Genomic DNA, 12512 nt, shown 5'->3' with positions numbered 1-12512 from the left:
TTGCTAGTTAACTCATTTGGTGACATGCTATTCACCACAATGGATAAAGAAACAGAGAAACGTGAGTGTTGCTGGCAAAACACTACATTATATGTGTAAAGATGGACAGAGTTTTGTACCACTGACTATGCACCAGACTGAACCACTGACAACCCACTGCAGACCGTTGTTCTGAGCTATTGTGTTATGATTTTAGTTGGAGGATTATGTATGTTTTATGAATGCTTTTCTTGCTTAATTTTACTTCATTAGGCATTCCTGGCAGTAAACACATTTAAATATCCAACTCCAAATCCAAAACCAGTTTATCAGCATCTGATTCCTACCAGTTTCTTTCAAGTGTACAAATTGTGTGTTGTATGAAAACTTTCTACTGATTAACTCCCTCTACACCCATCTGAGGGCACAACAAGTACATCACACTTCCCATCTACAGTCTTTGTTCTGGGTAACAAAGTCTGACTATGTACGCCAGATCCACTGGTTCCCTATCTTGCACAGCACACATCAGATTGTTTAAAATTAAACATTCAAACTTCTGATTTATAGTACATCTGTCTGGCTGGTTGCGACTTTAGGCTGTGAAAGTCATCAGCAGTGTGGCAGATTATGATATCCTAAGGATGCATTGGACACACATATTTTACTCAGAGCCATGAAATATTATAGGACTACAAAAGCCCCATTCTCCTCTCTGCATCACTGAACTCCGTCACAACCACCTGTTCTCTCTCTGTCTTTCCATCTTCATTTAAAAACACCAGCTCAATCCTCTCTGTGTATAACGTGTGTGCATCAACGCCGTCTTTTTAAGAGACTTAGCAGAAGTAGTGCAGGATGTTCACACTGACTCACACTTGTCTACCCTCCACTATCCGCATCTATCTGACCAACCTGTAGAGACAAGGCCAAAAACCCTTGCAGCTTTCTCACCTTTAAATATGGCAACTTCAGTGCAGAGGACACTGATTATAAGTGTGATAAAAGAGGCTGGTGTATTTGGCCACAACGGATACCAGCCCATAGCTAACTGACACACACACTGATAATGTATAATGATGGATTTTTCTTGTCCTATCCTGTTTTCTATGTGCTCCCAGGATGAGTAACACACCAACAGCCTTGAAAATACCAAAAAGTGCAAAACTACTCCCTCTGTGTATTACGCAAGGAGCACATGAGCAATTCAGGTCCACGCCAAAAAAAAAAGGCTATATTATTAGCCAATAAGTTTGACTGAATTTTGGCACGTTCTCCTAGCCTCCAACGTACGGGAGTCCTGCTTACTGTCATTTACCAGAGTACAACTCTCAGAGGATAAGGCGCAAAAGCAACAAATGAGCCCCTGACTCTCTGACTGTTAGAGGTTATTTGACTGAATGTTGGTTGCTGTTATTCAGGTGCACATGCTGCTTGGCCTTCTTGCCTCAGGGAAAACAAGAGATGAAAGGCATCCCCCCATGGACAAAAGGGCAAAGCCCTCTGTGATGTACAGACCTTTGCAGTGAGGGAGGCAAACAAAATGACGCAGGATAAGCATTTTCATTATGTGAGCAAAGCTGAGCAAAAGCAGTCTGGACAAACTTTAGGATTAGAGAAGAAATGGCATGGCATTTCTGACAGAAAGTATGGACCGTGTCAAAATGGACTAGTAAATCCAGAACATGGACAGAAGCTGTCTGTTTCTACAATAACATAAAACTCAAGGGTGAATGTCAAGAATCTGAACTCATAAGCACTAATGAAACCTGCAAACTTCACTTGGCTGAAAAACATTTAAAAACTAGCCAAAAATAATTCAAAATAATAATGTGCACATCTTCCATGTTGTAACTCAATCCTCAAATGGAATAAAACATGGTAAAAGTCAGACTACAAACCTGCTGATATCTTCTATTTTCTCATCTCCCAAGTAGTTGGAATCTTGCCCTTGTGGTTGCTTTCGTTGAAAATCTGGAAAGCATAGACTGGCATCCCTCCTCCCATAGTATTGGCAGAACTCATCCACATCAGCTTGGAACAGTTCTAGCAAACACAACAGATACAGACATAGACAGAGGCTCTTACACTTACTGTAGATACTGCATGGTTAAATGACTTCATAAACTGGGCTCATGTAGCCGGCTAAATCCAGAAAATTAAATGAATATTCTCCTAATGTTGTTTTTATGGTACTTTATGTAGCGTATCATGGCTGTACTATATGTGTGTGCGTGCATGAGTATGCGTAGAGAGAACGAAAGAGTAAATGAGAGACACACGAAGAGAGAAAGGATGTGCTTGTGTGTCGGGGAGGGCTGGAGTTATGCTTGATGAGCCAAACCAAATTCTGGCTAGACTGGGCTGAAATGAACAAGTGAAGAGAAAGAGGGCCAAACCAAATGGATCACAGATTAGACGGGGTTCTGCAGTGAACTATGCCTCCTCCAGAGAGCAAAAAGATTGCATTCTCAATTTTAGTTTACACTGTCATTATCTTGATTTATGAAATGATGCTCCTGCACTCATCCTAATGAAATCCTATGGAAAAAACTCAGAGTCTGGCTTTCTTTGAAGTGTGTTTGGCAACATAGAGGACAGTGATGAGGTTGGATTTGCTCCAACTGGAGGACCCCTCCTTTAAATACTAGCTACTTTAGATTGTTAGAACTAGTGTGGAGTGTCAGTGTACCCCAGCTGCCAGTGTTCGATGAATTTACAGTGACTGCTGATGGGAGTACAAGAAACGGAAAGCCTATTGGAAATGGATAGCAACACCTTGCAAGTGGCCGTAAGACACATAAAGTTAGCTCTGGATATGGTCATCTAGGCTGCAGTTGATAATAAAGAATTTGAAATACATACATCCAGGACTGTCATTTTCTCTGTATGGCACTGAAAATATCAGCATATATCAGTATCAGTATATATCAGCTGAATTATGGATCATTTGAGGGTTGGTTAGTGTCTTGTTGTTTAGTGACATCCCAGAAGAAGTGTTCTTCAGAAGGATATCATTTCTATAAAAAACTACATAGTGTATAACTTCACCCCATAATACTCTCCACAGGCTGAGACATGAGATACAAAGCACGGAGACCCATGTATATGATTAATGATGTGTAAGTATTAAACTGGATGTCCCATTGTCTGGTCAAAAGTTTTTTTTCACTTTTTACTGCGACCAATATGTCTCTCTTGCAGTTAACTCAGGGGATTAAATTTACATTATGAAGGATGTTCTGCAAATAAACACTGTATATACAGAAAAACCAAACCCGAGTGTTTATGCCCACACATGCCATGACAAATCACAGTCATATTCTCCTCATCATACAGCTGGTCTAGAGGCTCTGCTCACACAGCCTGAACACACCCCAACACAAACCCAATCAAATTATCAATAGAAACTATACTGCATATCAGAAAGAAAGAACCAAATGGAAAAACACTGAAAAAGAAAGGCTGAGAAACTTCCAGATTTCACAGAATTTGAAATGATGGTAGTTAAATTTGTCATCATATTATGTCATAACCTCAGAACATTATAAACCTATCTTATTCTTGCTGTACACACAAGCTGAGGTATAAAGGTCACTCCATTGTAGTTTCCCCTTAGAAAACTGTGTTCATTCAATGAATTGGACCAAACACCATTTCATTATACCCTGAATTCTTGTTCTATAACCACTTGCTCTATCCTTCAAAAGGGTTGACTGTTTTGCAATAGTGAGTAACACATGGGCACAGCATGGGAAATGAAATAATCAACCTGTTAAATATGGCATGTAATTCTGAATAAACAAAAATGTTTTCAGGCTGAAAGATATTCTTTGCTTGTATTGCCAGACAAAGATGTGATGTTGCCCAAATACTGACTGTTTTCTACTAATTTAGCATGTGAATTCAAGGTAAAACTGCCCTCACATCATTTCTTATTTCCCTTTGGTCTGTTTGTTTACCTAAAATGTTTCATTGCCGGAGCCAAAAGTGATCTGCGTAAACATGGTAGTCACACACAGCTACGCCTCCAGCCAGTGCAGTCACAACATTATTCTCGGCAAAAAGCAAAGTGTGCAGTGGGTCTCAGAGGCCCTTTGCGACCTAAAAACAATCTTGCCAATATTGTTTCCTTTAGTCAGTCCCTCAGAGGAAAGAGAAGAGCAAATACACCAGTGATAAAAACACAAACAGGATTCTCCCTGTCCCTCCTTTCATCTCCCTCTCCTGCCACACACCAACCGCAAGGGCTAACCGCACCAAATACTAGAGGTGATAGGATATCCCCTCAAACATCTAAACACAACATGGAGATCAAACACACACAGAAACACACACACATCTCTGGCTATACCACCCACCCACTTGTGTCTGCAGTTATCTTAACCATGCTGGTTGGGGACCTCGGGTGCAGGGTGGGGGGATGAATGAAGAGGGGAGAAGGACATAAGAGAAGACGAGTGCGGGGAAGGTGGGAGGCCTCCTATGCTGAAGTGAGAGTCAAGGCAGTAAATGTCTTTACGGAGAAATAGGGGCTAAGTGCACGGCCTAATCAAGGGCCAGTGGGGAGTTTCATGGGAGCAGGACGACAGTTATGGATGCTGTAAAGGCTACTGTTTCATTTTAAAACCTTTGGCCAGCCATTTTGAATTAGCAGAAGTTAAGGACTTGTCATACTGTCTGTTCATGTGTGTGGTTATATTCAGTGTCACTGACTTGCATATACAAAAATGCCACCAGAACTGTTGCTGTTTATGCAAATAAGATTGGAAAAGATTGGAAAAGATTGGAAAAGATTGGAAAAGAGAAGAAAAGGAAGAGCATGAAAAAGAAAAAAGATAAGCAAGAAAGACAGAGTTTAGCAGAGGATAGCGAGAGGTGGAGAGAAAGAGAGAGAGACAGAACTCTGTCCATATTCCCGGCTCCCCAGCGCTAAAGTTATACTTCCATCTGGTTATCTTCCAAGGCAACCTGGGTGGCCCACCCTAAGTACTTGACATCTTGATGCACTTCAGCAGTTTTACATACACACAACCTTTGTAGAAAAATAAATGTGTCATTCGTCACCACATATGCTGATCTGGGGAGGGTTGGGGGGGCTGAGCGGGGAGGAGCACAACAGTGAACAGAGGGAGGGGGGATTCTTCTCTGGATTCCTCTCTTGAGCTTTTTTGGTTTGACTCTCTGAGCCCATATGTCTGTCAGCTTATGAGAAAGCAATGTCATTCCAGATCAGTCTTCTTCTTCCCTCTTTCTGTGCTCTGTGGCGTCCCCTTGCCACCATCAGTGTAGTTCAAGTGTTGTACATGATATGCCAGCAGGCCATTAGATGCAGACTCGGATGGACTTGGATGGAATGTATGTGTTTGATATTTGACTAGAGCTGCAGCATACCATGTGGGTGGGTTGAAGACAAATGTGTTTGAAACTGTTCTCTGTTTGCAAATCTGGGCAGATCTAATCAGTTTGTGGCGACAGAGATTGGAAGAAGACTTGGCTGGAGGAGAAAAGACAGTCAAAAAGTGTTTGATCATGTTTGGTATGCACTCTGAAGGCACAGGTACCTGTGATCTTGCATCCCTTCAAAGGAAATTGTTCTGAAGACCAAATGCTTTCAAGGGGCAGAAGGGTTCCTATCATTTAACAGTAACATATTCACGAGGAAAACTGTTGCATCAATGAACTTTTTTTCCCTGTTATGTGGATTCTGCCATCTCACAGTAGAGCTAATAGTCAGAGACGACAAGGGCCGGCAAAGCAACACTTCAACTGTGTTTAGATTCATGTGAACTTACTACTTAAATAAAAACATACTGATAGCAGAGCATGAGACACAGGTTTTTAAGTGACAGTTTATGTCTGAGGAAGGCAAGTGGCGGGCAGTCATGTCTAGACCACAGCTAGGGTGCGTATGCATCCCAAATACAGATTCAACTCCAGGAGTTGAGTCTGGGGAGCAGTATCCAGGGAACAGGTCAAAAAATAGTTCATTCTGCTCTAGTCAAGTTTTCTGGTACACTGGTCAGGCTGGGTCTGCTTTTGTTAGTGCATGTGAGAAATTTGTTCTCACACCGACCTTTGCAAATTTAATATTTTCCATTCACATGTCAGGAAATGCCTCAAATCTGTGTATTGTTACTACGCTCAAAGTTTTCAAAAAAGTGAAATATTTGCAAGTTTATGCTGCTTAAAATAAACTTCCATGATCCAAACAAACCCAACAGAAACAAGAGAACAAAACTTTCTGCACCTGGTGCCATAAACACAGCTAGACCGAATACTGCATAATAAAAAGCACAAATATCGCTCTACTATTTGCAAGACCAAATATGCTGGATCAGTCTGCAGTCTAATCAGCAAACTGGTGGTGTGTCTGTACAGGCAGGCAAATTTACTGATACATTAAAGTGCAACAGTAAAGCAAGGAGCGAGGCAGCAAGCAAGCAAACGGGTGAGACAAGCTCAGCAACAAATGGAGGTGAGGTCAGATGAGGTAAGAGCTGGATAAATAAATATTCACAGACCAGACTACTGACGCACCACTTCTTGCATAAGTCCAAAAATCTGCCAGTTCTACATGTGCAGGCTGAGTCTGAATGAAAAATGAGGCCTGATGTGAATTTGCATTTATCACAATCACAAGTGTCAGTTTAATTTCAAATGTATGAGAGACTGAACTGAGCAAGTATAGCATCTCCGTACTTCCACTTCCTCTCTTCATGTGTATACTGTATGTTTGCTTGCGAATCACCAGGTAACCGCACAGGAGCTGTAATTCAAGTAACATTCATGGTCATTATTATCTGTGTAATTACCTGGTATGTGCCCCCTGCAGGTGTAGTAGAACTCGCGGCAGAAGTCCTGGCAGAGACGCGGCAAGTCTGGCTCCCTGTGTGGCATCTTATCCATGTCCAAGGAGTGGAACAACACCTGGGCATTGGGGGAGCAGCGAGCACACTTGATCTCCTCCAGGAGACGTCCACATTCGGTGTTGTTGGTAGAGAAAATCTGGAGACCACACGCAACAAGGACCAATGCCTGATTAAAATGGTGGGCTGTTAACTTTTTACCTCTTTCTTCACATCGCACAGGCAAGCCAACATGTAGTTTAGGATTAGCTGGACATTTGGAGATATTAACATCATAAACATTACACTATGAAGCACGGAAAGTTTAGATTGTAGGGTGCATTTTCAAATCTTCATTATCTTCAATTTCTGACAACTTAAGACACTGTTTGAGATTTTCAAGGACTATAACAAATGATCTGAGTGAGTTCAAATTACCTTTTATAGGAAAATATTAGCCCTTAAAAGTATGTACCTAACTTTTTCAATGTTAGATGTGTATATATCAGACCACGCAATGTTAATTAATGCTTAATTAATGTGTTTAATTAAATGTTTAGATTTTTCCTACAATAAAAAACAGATGCCTTAGCACTTTCCAGCCCAGACTTTTCTATTTAACAGCTCTAAATTAGCCAATCCCACAGCAGGTACCACACAGAAAGGCAAGGATCTCTGCCCAACAAAGTTACTCTCATAATACAACAGCGCATTCAGATAGCAACTGTATGTTAACAACACCTAGCTCCCATATGTCACATGCAAAGTGAGATAGTCTCTGGCTGACAACAAGGTGTGAAGCAACACTAAATGTCATAAACCTAGTTGTTACTGCTTCCTACTGTCCAAAACATTACCCCACATGCCACATTGTAGGTTAAACGACAATGCTATCTCTGTTTATATTCTACATTATCTACAGATTTGACAAGCAGCTGTAAGGGTTGGTATTGTGCTGAACAGTTCTTTCACACAGCAACTTTATATTTTTTCATCTGTAGAATGAGGAATGAGGAGGGAGACAGTCACTTGCACAATGTGAAACTCTGCAGCATCTCTGCACTATCTGCATGAATGCACCACAGTTCACACTGCATAGCACTACAAATTTTCACCGGTAATGGTGGTATAGCCTCTTACCTAATTTTGCCACTGAAAACTGTCTTTTGCGTTTTTACAACCTCATGTATACAAAGTGAATTATATCAAAGCCACTGCAACTGGGAAATTTAAAGTTGAAGTACACTGATGTTTCACTTTTTCTATACTATATTCAGAACATAATATCACATCATAAGAGCATGTCTGTAATATCCATTTCTATATCCTTTGATATTGATTTGTTATACAGTGCGGTTGGAACACCCTGTCTGTTTGGAGAAATAAACAGAGAAATCTCATTCACTCATTCACTGCCTACTTACCCAAGTTCACAAACAGTTAAAGTCAAATTATAATTCCCATGTCTGACAGATCTCAGGGCATGAAATGAATGAAGCCAAATAAGAGCCTCAAAGCCTGACTTGAGGTCATTACGCAAAAGTACACAAAGAGTTAATCCAAAAGAAATTAGCAGGATTATTTACATAACAAATTAGCTGTATTAAAACACAATGTAATCTGTTTTAGGTCAGGAGCTGTGCTGCTTGGGCAGTCAGGCAGGCAGGCTGGTAGTGCTTTGCTCTGTGTGAGGTCCATGTGTAAACACCAATTTAGAGATAGACAGACACATCATTCCCATTCTGGTATCAACAAATTAGCAGTCTGTCGAAGTCAATTACACCAGCGGTTCCAAGGCCAACATATGGACGCCTTACACTTTACTCTGATTGCAGAACAAACTGCAACTGAGGAAAAGATTTTCTGTTTAGAAGTTGTACAGAGCTGTGTTTACCCAACAGGTGGTGGAACCTCTGGCAATACCCTGAGGGTCATCCTGAAAATATACTGACATACACACAGTAAATGTCTCATCACAAAATGCAGTATAAATAAGTAATTGAAGAGTGACAAGAAATTCTAGTTTATCTGAGTTTCAATATATATACTCCAAACTGAATCCTATTTTTTTTTAATCAAACTGTTGACATTTTACTCAAAAAGGGAGCTCCAGGCTGGCTATGACCCTGTATGTGCGGTGTGTTCCTCTGCCTCCATGCCCTCTCCACTCATGCCATGTAGTGTTGTGGGCATGCCTGCCCTCCTGCTCTAAATTGCCCATTGATTCTGTGTGCCATGGGCTGGCACAAGGTCCATGGAGAGTAGCATTTGTGTTCTCTCAGCCATGCCCTGTGTCCATATGTTGCTGGGATGGGCTCCAATGTTGCCATCATCCAAACCAGAACAAGTAGACCTTTGTTTGTTGTCTTTTGCTGAATCTCGGTGAGTATGTTCCTCAAAAGCAGGGAGAAAATGGCAATGAGGCTCAGCTGTTGCATTTTTGCTGAGGACACGCTAAAACAAGGCAAGAACTGAGCCATAATCAGAAACATGGAGCTATAATGGCATTAGAAAATAAAACTGCTATTAACTTATTTGGCTTCCCACTACGCTGCAATGCATAGCTCCACGTGGAAGAACAGCTGTTACATGATTACTTCCTTCTAAGACAGCGTCCGCATAATGGCTTTGAAATACCAGTGAAACTGCCAGTACAAACATTAAAACACAATGCCACACTTGAAAAAATCATTTCTCTTTAAATTGCAAGAAATCTGTGATGCTCTGCAAACCTCATACGGTTGAGAGACTGGGAGAGAGGGGGAAAGCACTGATGTAGGCAACACTAAGCTTTAACAAAGCACTTGTCCTCAGGGAATAGGTGTAAGTTGGTTGGCAGGGGGATGTAGTGAAGGACACACACCCTCTCAAAGACATTAACACTTGGACAGGGCTGATGACTGGGGGAGAGTGATGTTCTCCAGCTTCTCCCATTAGCGAAACCAACAAACACAATGGTGTTGTTGTTATTCTTTTGCCATAATCAGAAAGGGCTCCGTGTGTGGGCAGTGTAGTGGGGAGGAGGAGAAGTCGAGTTCGTCCTATTCAGTTTCCCCCCTTTTATTTGCATGACTTGAGCAAATTAAATGATGCAATATGGCTTTTTGTCGCAACACAAAGTGAGATACCACCCAGCCACTGAATGATTCGAGGAGTGGTTTACATGAGAATGGCCCGGTGAGGATCCAACGGAATCCGCTACAAGTTTAGCACATACAGTCGCTTTTTTCCTCCCTTTACCCCCACGAAAACCGGGCAGAGGGTTTAAACCTTAGTTTACACGACATTTTAACACCCAACGTATCACTTCGGTCGATCCTGTAACTGTCAAGAAGGTTAGGTAAAAGCTAGGGTACGGTACATTTGGTGGAGCTTCCCCCTTGCTACGTAAAGCAAACAAAATCCTGTAGGTTAACTCCGAAAAGAGAACGAATGGTTGTTAAACCAACAACATGAAAACAGCTCGCTATCAGCTCCCAGCTCCTGTTGATGTTTGATTTTTTTTAAAAAGTACAACCGAGGTCCTACCTTTTCGAGTAAACGGTTCAACAGTTTAGCTAGTACCCATTACTCCTGACAGTTGTAGCGGAGAGTAGCGAGAAGCAACGTAAATCGGCGAGTGATTACCATGGTAACGGCGAAGCGCATTGGACACGCTGAATTAGAGTTGCACCAGATTGAGGAAAGCGAGACACTTGATAAAACAAAATGAAAAAGAACCCAGAAATTTACTTAATTTTACAACAGATTATCAAAACAAGAAAAAGCCAAGCCCTCGCAGAAAGATATAAGATTTAAACTGTACGAGCAAAACAAGTTGCTATCAGAAGATTGTAAGGGTGGTGGGCGATATCATAAGACATTAAAAACTTAAACCACGATAAATTAACAGATCAGACATAGCCTACAATAGCCTATATATCTCAAATGGGGATTTCATAAGGCAGACCAATTGGCAATAATTACAAAAACACAAAGATAGGGTAAGATCACCTACCACAGGATACCATACACGCATATGTCCCTGCAGAATGTTAAAATAAGACTTTTCACCGGGACAATGAGAAGCAGTATAGCCCAGGGCAATTTCCCCTGACCATCCCCAAATTCAGCTGTCGTCAATAAGAGGCAGAATGACAATACACAAGGGCTGTAAATGCATCTCCTGAGGCGTTTTAGTTGTATAAAAAAAAAAAAAACAAAAAAAAAACGTGGTGGATAGACATTAACCTACCCTGGCATCCCTGCGGTGCAGGATCTGATAGGCAGCTCTCCTGGTGGGACAGCAGGACACACGGGGATACAACCTGTGGCAAACTTCTCCGCTGGTGCTGCCGTCAAGCAACACTTTTCGCTCCCTTTTCTTCAGCCGCTTGGGCAAGCTTCCGTCGTAACATCGTCTCCTCCTGGGGCTAATTTCTCCCCTCTCGCCGAATTTTGCGTCTCCACATTCCCATACGTTGACCGCGATGGCCAGGACGAGGACAAATTGCAAATGTTTCATACTTTAAATAAGCATAAAATTAACCAAAAAAGAAAAAAGAAAAAAAAAATGGAAAATACAACAAAAAACACGAAATAAGTCCCCTTTTTCAAGAGAGTGAGGTTAACCTGCAATGCAACAGCCTATATATTTTATTTGGACTATTTCTCCAAGTAGCAGAAGCCAATTACTAAGGTAATTACAAATATGCTGTTTGTCAGAGCAGGTGTCCTAAATTGGAGTCACTGCTATAAAGAACGATGTTTAAAAATAAATTATTGTTGCTTCTGCTTATATAGTACAACCCAGAAATATAAAAAAATAAAAGCAAAACAATAACACAATTTATCCTGATGAACAAAAAAAGTCAAACCCTCAAAACACCGTGTACTGCAAAAGAGCCGTGACGTTCCTTTCAGATGTAATTCCTTTTGAGCACAGCAAGGCGGTTTGTGCATGCACGGGGTCAAAAAACATATAAGAAAATAAAAGTTGTCTCTCACTAAAGTCCTCAGAGCGCTCACATGTTTTCCCGTGCTCTTTCCTCCTTCTTTTTAACCAGCGCGCGAGAAGAGGAGCGAGCACGGTGACGTATGACTTGGCGGGAGCGCGCATGTGGCCGCAGTCGCGTCCACGTCGAGGTAAACTGTTACCTGGCAGAGCGGAGGACGGAGAGTAGAGGCGGTAGGAGTTTCACTGTTGAGCTCAATCGACCGAAAAACCAAAGACAATGACTGTCACTCACAGTGGTAAAAAAATATATGATATAATACATATCAATAAACATATAAATAATATGTCTTATATTTATGATGTAAACAAAATATAATGACTTACTTTGATTGGTAACTGGCAAATGACAACAATAGCCCAGGGAAAAAAGTAACATACATTAGGCTCCTAACTTTCTCCTCAGTTCTCTGCCCAATCCAGTATATTAACATAGCCTTTTTTTTTCTCTTCGTTGCTCCATTGTTATTAGTCATGTAAACCCCATTCTTCTGTTTTTATTTCTTTGTGGCAGCTGAAAATGTCCTCCATATTCAGTTGTGGAATTGAACTAAGTACAGTTACAAGTCTGGTGTATTGGAATATACTTGAGCTGTACAATACATTAACATATGGTCACCTTGTTATAGATTTACAATACATTGAATTGAAATAAGATTCCCCTTTAACCATACACAACATTTAAATACTTC

At 41.1% G+C, this 12512-nt stretch overlaps 1 protein-coding gene across 1 annotated transcript in view; it reads right to left on the bottom strand.

The window, feature by feature from the left end:
• The window catches only part of hhip (hedgehog interacting protein), a 35123-nt gene extending 23267 nt beyond the window's left edge, over positions 1–11856 (bottom strand). Inside the window, exons 1-3 of the mRNA XM_023404230.2 lie at positions 11062–11856; positions 6795–6987; positions 1881–2025 (exon numbers count right to left, since the gene is read on the bottom strand). Of these exons, the coding sequence (XP_023259998.1) occupies positions 1881–2025; positions 6795–6987; positions 11062–11331 (608 nt within the window). The 5' untranslated portion in view covers positions 11332–11856. The remainder of the gene's footprint in view (positions 1–1880; positions 2026–6794; positions 6988–11061) is intronic.
• Positions 11857–12512: the final 656 nt, after the last annotated feature.

Source organism: Seriola lalandi, unplaced genomic scaffold (assembly GCF_002814215.2).
Source record: "Seriola lalandi dorsalis isolate HSWRI2012SDOR001 ecotype SW California unplaced genomic scaffold, Sedor1 jcf7180002054234, whole genome shotgun sequence".
Taxonomy (NCBI): domain Eukaryota; kingdom Metazoa; phylum Chordata; class Actinopteri; order Carangiformes; family Carangidae; genus Seriola; species Seriola lalandi.
This window is presented reverse-complemented; position numbering and strand designations above follow the sequence as displayed.